Here is a 16,308-nt window from a genome sequence, read left to right as displayed (position 1 = left end):
CGGTCCCTGCCCTTGCTCAGTGGGTTAACGATCTGGCATAGGCCAGTAGCTACAGCTCTGATTGGACCCCTAGCCTGGAAACCTCCATATGCAGCGGGAGCAGCCCAAAGAAACAGCAAAAAGACAAAAAAGAAAAAGAAAAGAAAGAAAGGGAAGAATGAAAGGGAAGAGAGAAAGGAAGAAAAAAGGAAGAAAGATGGCACAGCAGAAACGAATCTGACTAGGAACCATGAGGTTGTGAGTTCCATCCCTGGCCTCACTCAGTGGGTTAAGGATCCGCCGTTGCTGTGAGCTGTGGTGGAGTTCGCAGATGCGGCTCGGATCTGGCATTGCTGTGGTTGTGGCGTGGGCCGGCAGCTGTAGCTCCAATTAGATCTCTAACCCGGGAACCTCCATATGCCGCAGGTGTGGCCCTAAAAAGACCAAAAAAAAAAAAAGGAGGAAAAAAAAGTAAGAAGGAGGAAGTGGCAGGGGAGTAGGAAGGAAGGATTTGGCTTCCTGGAGACATTTCTTTTTCTTTTTTTTTTTTTTTTTTTGTACTAAGTATTTTATTGTATGCTGCTGCCAGTGCATATAAAACAATTACCCTTGTGAAAAAGAAATTCATGAAAATTCAGAGAGGTAGATGTTAAGGACTGACAAGAGTATAAGTTTGTTTTGTATAGTAAGGCACGTGTTATATATAGAGGCTTTTATACAGGCTTCAAATTCAGCTCTCCTTGGAATATTCACTGGTTCATGAAAAGTGGTTTAGAAAACCTGACGCCAAAAAGGAACAGACTTTCTGGGCTCTGAAAGGATTCCTACTTGAAGAGACTCCAGTCAGCAGGGGCTCATGTTGAGCATTTTGCAGACAGAACTGTTTCACATCTGCAGCTGCCTTGGGAGAGCTTCACGCGGTTGAGCCCAGCCTCCAGCCGGAGCTGCTGAACCACTTTCTTCGCGGCGGCGCCGCTGCAGGAACCAGACACGGCGCCCGGGAGCGCCGGGCAGGTCGGCCGTCCGGGAGGGGTCGGCGGCGGCGGGTCCGCGGGGCCAGGCGGCAATGCGCGCGGCTGAGACATTTCATTTTTAAAGATTTTGTTTAAGAAGAAAAAATGGGAATGGGAAAGGACTGATTATAGGCAGACAGGGGTTGTCACAGGGAGAGGCTGCAGCCTAAAGGCGCTGGGCGTCATTTCCTCTTATCAGCCAGACAGAGAAGCTAAAAATTATGGGAGAACTGCTCTGTCGCTGGTGGTTCCTAGAGCCCTGGGGTGAGTGAGAGACGGAATTGTCTACTCAACAACTTGTTTTAATATTTCAGTCCAGGAATTCCCATCGTGACTCAGTGGAAATGAATCTGACTAGTATCCATGAGGACGCAGGTTCGATCCCTGGCCTTGCTCAGTGGGTTAAGGATCTGGCGTTGCTGTGGCTGTGGCATATGCCACAGCTCCTGGATTCAACCCCTGGCCTGGGAACTCCCATATGCTGCAGGTGCTGCCTTAAAAAAAAAAAAAAAAAAAAAAAGCAAGAAAAGGAAAGACTAAAGCATATTAAAAAAAAGAAATTCACTCCAGCAAATAAACTTCTAAAGGAGGTTCTATTTTGTCCTAGGCCTTAATTCAGTTTTATAAATTTACTATCTTGATCCCATCCCATAAGATTTGGAGGCCTGATCAAGGGCACATGCTCTTCTGAAACCCATTAACCAGCCAGACAATGTCCCGGGACCAGAAAATGCCCAGGCAACACAGGACCAATTTGAACCTATTTTTCCCCTGAAAAGAAAAGCTAGTTAAGTGCAACTGTACCCCATACTGTAGACTACTGGGCTCACTACTCCTGGACAAGTAGCTTTCACTGGCTTATAATCCAGAGGACCAAACCCTCCAAATAAGCCATTGTGTCACCCAAATGTGGCAAATGTGAAGACCCACATCGATCTGAGTGAACATCCACTTGGAAAGGCTGTCTAGTCTACCATCCCAGATAACAGCACCCTGACCTAGGACCTCACTGCTCAAGATGACATGGCCCCAGTGACCTGGCCCTTCCCAAGACCTCCCCTTGGGCACAGGACATTTTTTGCTCTTTTTTTTTTTTTTTTTTTTTTTTTTTGGTATTAGATATTCTATCGCGTTACTGAGGTCAGTCTGCTTAGCTCATGATGCTGGAGCTGATACTCTGTGTTCTCCGCCAAGAGGGACACATCTACGCCCCATGCCAAAGAGAAGTCTGGTAGAGGTGGCTACTGTCGCCGTTCTAGAAATTAATGGGGATCACTGCTTTCCCCAGGAGACACTGCCTCCTATCAGTCAAACCCCTCAAGCCCCTAGGTCGAGGCCCACCCGCTCCCCAGTGCTTCTCCCACTTATGCCCCCCACCCCCATCTTGTATTTCCCACCTGACCACCATAACCGGTCCTTAGTTACACATGATACCACTAATCTTTTTTTTTTTTTTAGGGCCGCAGCCGAGGCATGTGGAAGTTTCCAGGCCAGGGGTTGAATCGGAGCTGCAGATGACGGCCTACACCACAGCCTCTGCGATGCCAGATCTGAGCCACATCTGTGACCTACACCGCAGCTCATGGCAATGCCAGATCCTTAACCCACTGAGCGAGGCTGGGGATCGAACCCGCATCCTCATGGATACTAGTTGGATTCGTCTCTGCTGCTCCGCAATGGGAACTGATAGGGCTAACTGACTTACTGGTTTATATTCTCCAACAGCATAGCTGCCAGATCTATCACCTTGAACCAGGATATGTACACAAAGACATTATCGTCCAACTCTTAATGATATTGAAATCCACCAAGGTGTTGTTAGAAACCTCCCCCAATTCCACATCTATTTCCTTGGGTTCTGTCATATAAACAGCAAACCTACCTATGGGCTGGCCAAGAACTCCATATACTCCTACTTGGGTTTCTCCTGTCTACCTTTGTAACAAAATGTTTTCTTTGCTGTTCGGGGCAACTTATGCCCTACCCTCTAAAAGTCCCCATGATTGTTGTACCAAGATTTCCTTAATATGATGTCAAAACATCAGAGATGGGTTAAATTATTTATGTTTCCTATAGTCTGCATTGTATGATGTTTCAGAATCTTGCAGGACCTTATAGACTTGAGGAGAGACTGCTCTTCCCAGGGCAGTTCCTTCTGGATGATAGCAGACAACTTTACTGGGAACAGAGCTCTCGTTTGCAAGTTAAGTGCCTCTTTTATTCAGCTGTCACATATCAAGCCAATATTCCCCTGGCCCCAGATTTATCCAGGGCTGGGTACCAGACAGCTAGGGATCCTACGGCACCCCAGATTTCACTGGAGCTCTTCAGATTGTCCAATCCAAAGCTGTTTATGCTTCTCCATGTGGCCTGGCATGGCGTGACATCCTCCCATCTCTTGGGAAGCGTTATAAATTCTTCTTTCAGTAGCTTTATATCATATAGACACGTAGTAACTTCCATAAATTAAAATCCCAGAAGTACATTTTAAGACAGTGGTCCTCCACAGTCCTTGGCTTCCATGAGTTATAAGAAACTTTTAATAAATTCCCAATTTTGTTTCTGTTGTTTTTTGGGGGGGCGGTTAATTATGATTATTACAATCAGAATAATCATCTTTTTTTACGTCTCAGGGCCGTACCTGCAGCATATAGAAGTTCCCAGGGTAGGGGTCAAATTGGAGCTGCAGCTGCAGGCCTACACCACAGCCACAGCAACGTGGGATCCAAGCCACATCTGAGACCTATGCTGCAGCCAGTGACAATGCTAGATCCTTAACCCACTGAGTGAGGCCAGGGCTCAAACTCGAATCCTCACAGACACCATGTCATGTTCTTAACCCACTGAGCCACAACAGATGCTCCAAAATAATCTTGATAAATACAAAATCCATTTCAATCCAATAAACAGCAGCTCACTGCTTTCCAAGCTTCATGCCTGAGCTTTGGACTAGGGATGTCACTAGCTAGGATGATGACGGGGGCAAGCACGTGAATGAAACAAAACAAGGTGACACCTCAACTGTAATAACGGTGAAGTCTGCGAAAAGGAACGAGAACCCCAAAGAAGGACAACAAGTTCTGCCATAGGCACAGGGAGTCAGATAGAGTATTTGCCGGGGAGATAAGGGCGGACAGGAATTTTAAGCAAAGATAAGAGGTTGGCGGGGCAAAGTGTCCTGAAATAATCTGGCACGTGGGGAAAAGAGTAGATAGTAAGAGACAGCTGGAGCCCAGGGACATGTCTACGTTGTATGGGACGTGACCTTGAAGTTGGCTGGGATCAGGGCAGGAAAGACCTCCTTGTCAGACTCAGCAATTTGGACCTTTTCTGCCAGCAGATGAAAAGCATCAGAGGCGGGAGGCTAGGATGTGTCCTGTCACCATTACGACACCACCACGACAGTCATTAGTGAGCTGTAGGCTGAGCTGACAGCCTCGAAGGCAGGAATCACGTCGTATTCACCTTGCATTCCACACCCTGACGAGTGCTGCCCTCTCCAGAGAGTGGTTACTGAGTAATGATTGAATAAACACCGTTCTTTTCCCTACAGCTGCTGAGTTGTTTCTGAACCGGTTGAAGCCTCTTGAGAAATTTCCTCTGCTGCCTCTGGCTCAGTTAGGTGTCCCCGCCTGGGACATTCCAGCCTTCCCTCCAACATTTCAATTACTCCGGCTGTCATGGATGGTAACCCTGTCATTCCTGACAGCATTTCATTCAATGATCGAGAAAGGTTGGCACGTAAGGTGCTTTATGAGTGCTCTTTGGATGGATGGAGGAATGAGTGCGGGTCAGAAGAGTGACAGATTGAGTGGCAGAATGCATGAGGTCTGGTTGGGGGCCAGCCCTGTTCTTCCTGGAGCCAACCATGTCTTACTCCCACCCCCTCCCTAAGCAGCCCAGAGCAGGCGAGTGTGCTTTGCTGTTTGGGTGTGGGTACCATTTGCCCCAGTGCCATCACAGACCTTTTCAGAGCTGTTTTCTGATGCTTTTCACCTAAACCTCTTCACCTCTGCATGGGACAAAGGCAGCAAATCAAATGCCCACGTGCCCACAAAGGGCAGCTTTTTTTCTCTTCTCCAGATTCCCAGAATGGCTGTGGACACTCTTTGGGTCAAGAGACGGTGGGTTGGAGACATAGGTTAGAGACTGAATATTCCACAGGGAGCATCCCTGAGACCTTCTGCCCCAAGATACAGAGCTGGCAGTTGTGCCTGTGTTTGCAGTCAGTATATGTCATGTACCTGAGAGCGTAGTGGTGCATAGCCAGCTGTGTGCTGTGTAAATTTTATCCCAAAGAAGGAGACATCTTTAAAGGGTGATTAAAATATTTTATTAGAGTTATTTCCTTTAAAAAAAAAAAAAAAGATACGAGGAGTTCCCTAGTGGCTGAGTGGGTTAAGAATCTGGTGTGGTCGCTGCTGTGTCGAGGGTTTGATTCCTGGCCCAGGAACTTCCGCATGCTGCAGGCATGAACAAATAAATAACGAACAAGCAAACAAATAAATAAATATCTTTTTTAAAGATATGAAAAGGCTAGAGATGATCAATGAACTTACCTTGTGTGGAGACTTACTTCTAAAACACTAAAAACATTTTTTAAGAATATATAAGGCTTTGAAACAGCTGTATTAGTTGAGGGAAAAAAACCTCTAAAACCTCTAGTTATCATTATTAGTTCGATCTGTTTAAAATTGCTGAGAGTCTACCAGTTTTAACCTATCACAAAGAGCAATTTCATTTGGTTTAACTTAATACAAAATCCATGAGTCTCTTTTTAGATAGATTCAGAATCAGAACCAAGAGTTGCACATGGCTTCAATCAAAATAGGTTCAATATGATGAGCTGCGATACAAGGCATTCCCTTAAGATAAATAAGCGTTAATATATTTTCCATTTGCATCCATGCAGAGTGCAGGACCTTCAACTCTTTGCTGTCTCTCATTTTTCTAAAGTAAAACTTCAGCACTCTGTATCATTTGATTTGCTGAGCAGAAATTCTGAAATCTCATGGCCAATGAGCATTTTAAATTTGGATTGCAAATACTGTTCCGTGGGTTTAAGATGAATGCTTCTTGGTAGACTAGTTAGATTTTAGCTGATTTTTTTTTTTTGGCCAATTTCCTCATTTTTTGACAACGAATAAGTTTTGAACACACATAATTTGACCCCTGCCCCCTTAATATTGCTTTGATGCAGTGACTAGGCATTTTGTCTGTAGATGAGGTCACTTTTGAAGGAGGAACTAATTTTTGAGCAAGTTTGCCCTGGCAAAATGCCCGGTTAAGTCTCACCTCAGAATGCCGTGGCACCCACTGATGTATCTCTGGCGACAGCACCTGCAGGGGCCAGGCCTCTAGGCCAAGGGACCATAGAGTAATAGCATGCATGAGAATAAAATCAGCTTTTGCACTTCAAAACCATCAGCAACCAGACTGCCTAAGACATGTGTTGAACCACCAACCTTAGCCTGTGGGTGGTTAGTATTTGTGTTCACACTTTTCTATGGCACCCCCAAAGGAAACCTGTTATCCGTCCTTTAAATCTGAAGCAGAGAAGAATGACAGAACCCTCTCTCATCCTGAGAAAAACACCAGACAAATTCCAAATGAAACACATTCTCAAAACACCTGAGCCCCTAAAAAATATCAGGCTTGTCAAAAACAAAGAATGTCTGAGAAACCATCATAGCCAAGAGGAGCCTAAAGACTCATGTCTACTAAATATCACCTGGCATCTCCGATGGGTTCCTGGACAGAAAAGACCAATAGGAGTCGAAAAAATACGTTCATACCAAAGCCAGCACCTGAATGTTTATAGTAGCGTTTTTATAATTGCCAAAATATCGGGGCCACCAAGTGGTCCTTCAGCAGGTGAACAGATAAATAGACTGTGGTACAAACAGGCTGAATATTACTCAGTGCTAAGAAGAAACGAGCTATCAAGCCGCAAAAAGACACACAGGAACCTTAAAATCACGTTACTGAGGGCAAGAAGCCAATCTGAAAAGAATGAATTCTGCATGATTCCAACTCTCTGACCTTCATGAAAGGCAAAGCTATGGAGAAAGTAAAATGATTGGGGAGATCCAGTGGTTGGTGGGAGGGAGGGGTCAAAAGGTGAAGAACAGCGAGAGTTCCCGTCATAGCTCAGTGGTTAACGAAGCTGACTAGGATCCATGAGGACATGGGTTCGATCCCTGGCCTCGCTCAGTGGGTTAAGGATCCAGCATTGCCGTCAGCTGTGGTGTAGGTCGCAGACGTGAGTCGGATCCCACGTTGCTGTGGTTGTGGTGTAGGCCGGCAGCTGTAGCTCCGATTCAACCCCTAGGCTGCCCTCAAAAGACCTAAAAAAAAAAGGAAAAAAGAAAAAAAAAGAACAGGGGATTTTTAGGGCAGTGAAACTGCTTTGTGTGATACTGTAAGGGTGGAAACATTAAATATTTTTCAAAACCCATGGATTACACACCAAGAGTGAACCACCATGAAGACTGCAGACTGGGGTAATTATGATATGTCAGGAAAGGTTCATCAGCAGTAATGGTGGTGCCACTCTAGTGGAGAATTCTGACTGTGTGGGCAGCTGTGTTTCTGAAGGACAGGGGCAATCTGGGAATCTTCTGTACTTTCCACTCAATTTTCCCAGGAACCCAAACCTACTCTTAAAAACAAAGACTATGAATATGTATTTTTAAAAATATTAAATGGCATACCTTTACAAGATACTGAATAGTATTACCTTTACCAAATATTTGCAAAGACAGTTCCCCTGCCCTACAGCTCACCCAAGTTCCCCTATGGTTAACTGTTTGGGTTATGATGCCACATTTATAAAACTGCTGAACCAATATTGCTGTGTGTTTTGCTAAAGTCTGTATTTTGCACCTGTGGTGCAAGCATATCATTTTCCTAAGTATATCGAATTGTGCATTAATGTGTGGACACAGACTTAGCACAAGGCGGGCATGTTGTAAACACTCATTGGGAGTGAATGGTCTCTTTCTCTCCATAAACATCCATGAAAAGGGGGCATGGGGAAAGATCAGGGGACCAATGACAGACACCAGCAGGGAGGAGATGACATTTGAGCTGGATCCTGAAGGAGGAACCCATGTGTGCTGGGGCAAAGGAGGACTGGCAGTGCATTCCACATAAAGGGGACAGCAGGAGCAAAGGCAGGAAGGGGACAAGTCCACCAAGTATTCAGGAAGTGGTGGGTGGGTGACTTAGTGTGGCCAGATTGGAGTGTGTGTGTGTGTGTGTGTGTGTGTGTGTGTGTGTACCCGACTAGAAATGAGTTAGAAATAACAGGCTATGCTAACAGGGAAAGGGTTGCATAGTCTGATCTAAAATCGTCCCCTGTTTGGAAAAGAAAGTTCAGGCAGAAGTTAGGATAAGATCATAGGGAGCCTGAAGTTCCGTGGAAAGCCAATGGGGGAAGTTCCATGTTTTCCCTTCCAGACACTTCTCAGAAAAGATCCTGGAATCCCCATGTTTCCTTCTCAATTTGCTTTGTGTTCTGACCTGCAGTCTTTCTCCAGAAAAAGTCTGGCTGCCCCCTGAGGATCAAGATGATTTTCTCCCTTTGCTGGAGACCACCTTGGTCTATATCTGCTGACAAAGCAGTTTTTGTCTTTCCTGGGTCCAAATAATGCCCCTCCATCCTGATACCACCATGTAAGTGCCTCTTCATGCGGGTCATGGTTCAATAAGGTGGAGGTCAGAACAAAGGGGATGGATCTCAGGGTGAGCATGAGCCAATTTTACAGGAGGCTTGGAGTTTGGGAAAATAGCCTCTTCCTCGAAGGAGGTCATGAAGAATTCCTTTGAACAACTGAGTGAACAAGTCAACCTCGGTCCTCCATAGCTCTGTGACCTTGGAATTCTCAAACAGGTGGAACTTGAATGGAGTCCAACCACGGTTACAATTTTCTGTATCCTTCTTATGGGCCAGGACAATGTTTTAGAAAATTTTCACTTAGATGCCAACCAAATGCCATATACACACATTTGGAAGTTGGGGGGTCTCTTAAAAGTTCATGAAATGTCGTTTCTTTCTTTTCTTTTTTAAGGCTGCACCTGCAGCATATGGAATTTCCCAGGCTAGGGGCTGAATCGGAGCTGCAACTGAGGCCTGTGCCACAGCCATGGCAACACCAGATCTGAGCTGCATCTGCAACTTACGCTGCAGCTTGTGGCAACGCCAGATCCTTAACCCACTGATCGAGGACAGGGATCAAACCCGCATCCTCATGTGGTTCAGCAGGTGAAGAACCCACTATGTCGGGTTCTTCACCTGCTGAACCACAACTCCTGAAATGTCCATTTTTATTTTTTTTAAATGTACGTGTGAAGAAAATTCATTAGGTGTGAAAATATCGAACTCTATGCCAACATGTTTTTGGTCACCTGGCACCGAGTATTGACATCTAGGTATCAGGAACTACCCAGTTTGTCACATGTCCGCCACTCCTTATTGTCGGTTGCCATTTATCATCACTCTTGTGCTATTGTTTTCCTTACAGCTGAGTCAAGAAGAAAATGAAAAATTTCTTGTGCCTGAACGTCGGTGAGAAAAATACAGTCACCCAGTATGGTAAAGACCCCCTCTTTGTGGAAGTGAGTTTTTTAAATAGACTCAATATGAAAACAAACTGTATCTGTTTTTAAAGAATACAACCAAAGGCCATCTTATGAACCAATCTTATCTGCTTCCCCTGATGTTAACAGCTCAGCCTCCTAAATGCTTTAGTATGAAACCCTAAATGAGGTTCTGGTACAGTCAGCTGTCAGTAGATGAACAAATGGAAAGTCAGAGAAGTTATGATCACAGCGAAACAGGAGTCCCCATCACGGCTCAGTGGTTAATGAACCTGACTAGCATCCATGAGGACATGGGTTCGATCTCTAGCCTTGCTCAGTGGGTTAAGGATCCAGAGTTGCTGTAAGTTGTGATGTAGATGGAAGACGTAGCTTGGATCCTGGGTTGCTGTGGCTGTGGTGTAGGCCGGCATCTACAGCCCTGATTCAACCTCTAGCCTGGAAATTTCCATATGCCATGGGTGCAGCCCTAAAAAGAAAAAAAAAAAAAAATCACTCAACAAAAGCTGGGTTCAGCATTCCACTAGGTCATTCTACCAGACTGCCTAGAGAAGGCTGACCTGGGTGAGGCCCCCACCTGTGACTAGAAGGTAAATATTTTCCACAAAAACCCAGATCAGATATTTCCTCCTTTTGGGCCTCTCAGGGCCCAAAGATTCCTCTACACACACAGGACTTTCAGGTGCCTCCGTGAAAACAAGAATTCAGACCCTGAGGTGGTTTCCCCAGCGCAGTCCCTCAGTCACCGAATGTTTATTGAGAGTATCCGGTTAAGAAGAGATCAGACGATGAACCCAGGTCATCTAGGCTTTAAACCCAGGGCCCCTCATCCTCCCAGCCCTGTGATCCTGGACAAGCCCTGAAGACTCCAAGCCCCCATATCCATCTGTAGAGTGGGATGAATTAGAGGTTCGTGTCGGGAGGAGCTATAACCATGTTCTCAAAGGTTTAATTCTTGTCGCAGAAGGAATTCAGAAATGAGACGGAAATGGAGAAAGCAATGTGAGGATTTAAGTGAGAAATACCCCTTTTAAAGAGAAGCAGGCAGAGGGGCGAGCAGCTGCCCTGTGTTTTTCTGATACGCAGGTTATAAGGGGCATCCAGTTGCATGGGTGGGCTATTGACTGGGAAGGTGGGGTTTGGGGGTCTTATTCCTTAATTTTTCATCCCAGCCCCACTTTTCCAAGGGGAGGAGGGATTTTTGTCTTTATTTAGCTTTTATCGGAAGTGTCGTGCCATTGGGGTAAGATAGGTACTTCTTATCTACATAGCTAATTTTATTATGATTTTATTATAATGAGGGCATCATGAGCGACAGGCTACATTCCGATTCGAGCCCTTTTCCACATTTCTTTGTCTGCCTCCAGGGCACTTATTACCCTAAAATGTGTGGTTTCCAATCAGGCTGGAAGTTCCTGCTTTTCTTTGCCCATGGACCCTGCCATTTGCAAGACGTGTGATTTCCTGCCATCTGGCCCCGTGCCCCACTTCTCTGCTCATGCCTAACTATCTGCCTGCTGGAACCATGAGAATGAAGGGAGAGTTTGTGACATGGGCTATTGTTTCTAACTTCCCCCACGGATTTGGCTGCTGGGTCCTTATCCCGAGGCAGAGGGTCTCGGCAAGGCCAGGCTGTCCTCCCCAAGTGGCTGCAGGGGGGCATGGAAAGGGTTGGAAGAAGCTGGTCTAGACCATGGCTCGTCCTGCAGGATTACACCAACAACTTTCCCTGCAGGAACTGGCTCCTTCTGAAGGGGCGTGGCTGGGAGCCGTGTGCATAAAACTCACATGTGTGAGTTGTAAAATCTTCGGTGCTTATATAAAGGTCCGTCCCTGCCTCACCTCGTGGGTAAGGCAGCTGGAAGCCTACGGGTTCACTCTCACATCTGGGACCGCACGGGATCTGCCAGCTCAGAAAGAGGTAAGAGCCTGGCTCTCTTCCCTTTCATGACCTGCCCCCGAGGAATGAGGGGGTCTTTATCTGATAAACTAGCTCCTACCCCAACCTTCATTTTGGGAGCTTGCATTTTGTGACTGTCTTCCCTTTATTCATCCTTGAGGGAGGCCATATGCCCAGGGCGGAACCTCTTTTTAAACAAAAATCTCTGTTTTTTAAAATGGAGCACTGAGGAGTTCCCGTTGTGGCTCAACAAGTGAGGGACCCCACGTTTTTTTCTGGTGTTTGATTCCTGGCCTCACTCAGTGGGTTAAGGATCTGGCATTGGTGCAGGCTGTGCAGTAAGCTGCAGCTTCAACTCTGATTCAACCTCTGACCTGGGAACTTCCATATGCCGCAGGCGTGGCTGTAAAAAGAAAAAAAAAAAAATTAAAATGGAGCCCTGATAATAATGATGATCTTATCATCGGAAACTAAGCCAAGCCAAATCTTGAGTGGTTCATCATGGCTTCTTTCTTTCTTGTCAATAGTTTCTGAAAGGCAGAGCAAGGGGAAGGCAAGAGGCTTTCAGAGAGGGGCAGAGAAGTCCTGGCTGCCTGTCCCCACTTTGTTACTTGCTCGCTATTGAATATTGAACAATTTCATTTGCCAGTCTGAATCTTCGCAGTCATAGCTGTTACCTGGTGGTGAATTACCTCCCAGGCAGGGTTCTGGTGCAGATTTACAAAGGTGAGAAAAGAAAACATGGGCCCAGTGCTCAGCACACAGTAGGTAGCAAAGAGAAGTGCTAATTCTTTCCAGTGTGGCTTTTGTTGCCCACCTGATAAAATCTATGCAGTTTAGTGTAGCAGTTAAGGTCATCCAATTTACTCAATGATTTGTTTTTAAAAGCATTGATTGAGGGCTTTCTCTATGCCCAACCCAGTGAAGGCACTCCCAAATTCACCCCAATTCACTCTGGTTCACTTTGCGGAATCAAATTGCCTGACCTCCCCTCCTCATGCCTTTCCTGAGGCTCTTACTGGAGCCCAAATGCACCTCCTCACAAACCCACCCACCCATCTCAGACTGTCCAAACCTCAGACATGTTTGACCTTGGGTCAAACACCACCATTCATGTCACTTACGATGTCCTTTCTCATGGCGTGGTCATCTGAGTCCATGTAGAGCAGTGAGATGGAAATGCAGCCACTGGGGCTGGAAGAGAGTTGATATGAGCGTCTTTCAACATCTTGATTTCCAGATAAAGGAGCTGAGACCCAGAGGGGGAGAGTGACTTGCCCAAGATCAAACTGGGGACACAGTTGGGACAGACTCCTAGTTAATGCTATTTAGATTTCCCTAAAGAGTTGCCTCTAAGTTTTTCAGATGGGAGACTTTCTTATTCACCTTGAAAAATTCAACCTCGAGTCTAGCACCTGCCTACTAGTAGGGGTTCCATAAAGGCTTCTTGAATGATGACTGACAGGTGACCAAATGCAGGAGTAACTGAGACAGGAGAGGAGGGAGTGAGAGTTAATGGGGTTCAGAGGGTGATGAGGAACAAATGAGAAGTAGGAGGTTTCTGACACTCATGACTCAAGTCAAGCAAAAACGCAAATAGACTGCTTGGCTATTAATTCCAGGAACTAGATAGTTCCTTGATCTCATTGCTAAGCAGGCAGGCCCGTGTCAGTGTAGAGGGAGGGTCATCCTGCAGCCCAGCCCTGACTCACCTTGTCTTTTGTCAAACAGGTTCCCACCAAGCCGAAGCCATGAGGATCCATGGCCTCACCCTGCTCTTCTTCCTCCTTCTGGCTGCTCCCATGCTCTTGGTGGAGGCCAAAAAGGAAGGAAAGAATAGACGTGGCCACAAAGCCAGTGCAGATAAATCGCACGCTCTTGACAATCCCCAGGTTGAGCTGAAAAGCCAGCTGCCCAAGCACCTGCCCAAAGGCAATTTCATCACCCAAGACCAAGCCGACTGCAGATGGGAGGTGACCGAGCATCAGGAGGGCATTGCCCTGAAGGTCGAGTGCACCCGAGAGGACAGCAGGTTTTCCTGTGTCTTCACTGGCAATCCAACCTCTTGCCTGGAGTCGAACAAGAAGAATGTCTATTGGAAACAAATTGGCAGGAACCTGCGCTCTCAGAAAATGATCTGTGGCGACTCCAAGAGTGTCCTGAAGACCAGGGTGTGCAGAAAGAAGTTTCCAGAATCCAATCTCAAGCTGGTGAACTCCACTCTGATTAGGATCAAGAAACCCAGCCAGGAGTTAATGAAGCCCTCTCTCAGGGGGCAGAGCAAGGTCAAAGACACCACCCCCTCCAGTCCAGCACAGACCCAGACCATGGCCATCAAAGATCCCGAGTGTGTGGATGACCCAGACATGGTCCACCAGAGAAAGACGGCCTTGGACTATTGTGGAGAGTCCTGGAGCTCTTTCTGCAAATTCTTCATCGCCATGGTTCAGGGCAGTTCCTGCTAACGAGGTCAAGAGAGAACGGAGTCCATTCGAAGGTGTCAGGTCGCAGCCCTTCCACATGCTGTAAAGATCTCCCGGATCCCTGTTAAAAGGAACATTTGCGCTATGGGAGTGCAGTGGATTATTTAAACAGATTTTGTAATTTTTGTTTTTGTGGTTTTGGCATTTGTTTTCTATTCATTTCCTTAGCTGTGATTGTCAGAGGCTGTTGACCTCTGTCTTTATGTTTTCATGGCCCACAAAGCTACGTTTCTCTGAGCAGTAAGTACCCATCTTGGAGCTGAATGAGTCAGAGGGATGATTTCAGCGCAATGACTTCCTGCTCAAAGAACAAAGACAATAAAGCTCTATGCGTTTTTCAGAAATATGTTGTGTTCAACTGTTGTTTGGCTTCTCTGTGTCTAATTTCAGTGAATGACTAAACAGGAATATATATATATATATATATCAGTGGGAAAAATACCCTGTTTGCCCCCCATCCCAAGTCAGCCTATAGGTGACCTGTTCTGGAATCCCACTCCTCATCCTTTTGTGCTTTGGTCTGTGATGCTTCCTGAACTGATTTGATGCTTCCTGAATTGATGTCAGGTGGGATACTGGAAGCAAAATGGGATAAAGACAATGGTTAGGGGCTCACAGATGGTAAGAGGGGAGGCAGGATTTGAACCCAGTCCACAGGCTGAAGGAATACCTTCCACTGATTCAAACCAGGGATGCCCGTTGCCACATGTGGGACTCAGACCTTGAGGAGCTCATTTCCGGACTCGGGGAGAGGGGCTTGGGTAAGTACAGGGCTTGTGATGAAGACTCCATCACAAGCGGGAAAGGCAGGGGGGAAAACTAGAGAGAAGAGGCAGAAACTTCTGGAAGATGTCAGGTTGAGTTTCACACAAGAGCTGCTATTGGAGCTGAATTTTTGGAGTAGGAAATAGGGCAGAATTGAAATTGGGCACCTTAGGCAGAGGACAGATCCTAAAAGATGGGAGAGATCACATGGGTGGAAGGTGGTGGGATGTTGTTAGTCATTTACATGTTAGTCTGAAAAAGCCAAAAGGGTTTGAATCGAAGGTTTGGGGAGAGAGGAAGGTGTAGCCCCAATGTCATGTCCCAATTCCACAAAGGACAAAAAGTGAGAGCAGATGTGGGTTAAAATATTGCTCTTTGGAGTCTTTCTCGAGTGGGTGGCAGGAAGCGATGGCAGATGAGGGGGAAAGGGGTCTCCTACAGTCACCAGCCTACCAGGACCTACACTGAGGTTGTCAGTGGCCAACCCAGAGTGTGACAGCCTCAGAGTGTGTTTGGATATCATCATCCATCCTCGACACTAATATTTCTCTCTCACTCACTATGCACCAGGCACTGCACTAAGCTCTTTCCATGCAATTTGCATGTTTTCATTCATTTACTCACTCACTGAGCACATAATTTATTGAGCGATGAGTCTGCTGAAGAGACAGCCATGCACCAGAGATGAACGTTCGACTTCCATGGAACGGCCAGGGGGGAAAGCAACTAAAACCCATCAATACACAAATGACAGAGAGGAATTCAAGGAGGAGAAAGGGGCGAAAACGACAGACAGTCACTGGCCTTAGATAATATGGTCAAGGAAGGCCTCTTGGTGACTAAATGCAGTGAGGTCTAACCAGTGAGTCACCCCAGGTAACTCTATGGGGTAAGAGTGTTCTAAACAGAGGAACCAGTTAGTGCAAATGCTCTGAAATTAGTTAATGAGCTCTGAGCTCCCAGTGAGTGCTGGATTCTAAAGGATGAAAACAATGGCAAACAAAAAAGAAAAAAAAATTCCATCCTTCCTACTGTATAGTGCAGGGGACTATATGCTAGCTCTTTTGATAGAACATAATGGAAGGTGACATGAGAAAAAGAAAAAAAATATATATATATATACATGTATTACTGGGTCACTTTGCTGGACGGCAGAAAGTGACACAACATTGTAATCCAACTGTACATTAATAAAAAATTTTAAAAGACTGTAAGGAACATAATTATCATGATTAGTGAAATTGGAAATATGAATTTTGGCTTTGATACTAGCATGGAATTAATGTTAGACTTCTTCATATTGATTCTGTGTGTAATATAATAATATTGTTCTTAGGAAATAAAATAGAGAACATTTGCAGGTTAAAAAATATTATTTCTGAACTATAAATATCTAAATAAAAATACTTCCCAAAATATTAGGTTAAAAAAAAATCTATCCTGCTGGTGCTGACGGCCAATGACTAGATCCTGTGTGAAGGGTTCAAAAACATCAAAGATTGCAGGGCATGGAGTTCCCGTCGTGGTGCAGTGGTTACCGAATCCGACTAGGAACCATGAGGTTGCG

The 16,308-nt window shown here is 45.7% G+C and overlaps 1 protein-coding gene and 1 pseudogene across 1 annotated transcript; one reads left to right on the top strand and one right to left on the bottom strand.

Annotated features, from left to right (window-relative positions):
- LOC100512726 lies at nucleotides 518-1,064 on the bottom strand (annotated as a pseudogene).
- On the top strand, nucleotides 11,365-14,322 carry FGFBP1 (fibroblast growth factor binding protein 1). Its single transcript, XM_003128864.4, has 2 exons — nucleotides 11,365-11,514; nucleotides 13,225-14,322. Exon 2 carries the CDS (start codon nucleotides 13,245-13,247, stop codon nucleotides 13,956-13,958), a length of 714 nt encoding a protein of 237 aa, XP_003128912.2. The 5' UTR covers nucleotides 11,365-11,514; nucleotides 13,225-13,244; the 3' UTR covers nucleotides 13,959-14,322.

The sequence above is a fragment of the Sus scrofa genome, chromosome 8 (assembly GCF_000003025.6).
Source record: "Sus scrofa isolate TJ Tabasco breed Duroc chromosome 8, Sscrofa11.1, whole genome shotgun sequence".
Classification (NCBI taxonomy): domain Eukaryota; kingdom Metazoa; phylum Chordata; class Mammalia; order Artiodactyla; family Suidae; genus Sus; species Sus scrofa.
This window is presented reverse-complemented; position numbering and strand designations above follow the sequence as displayed.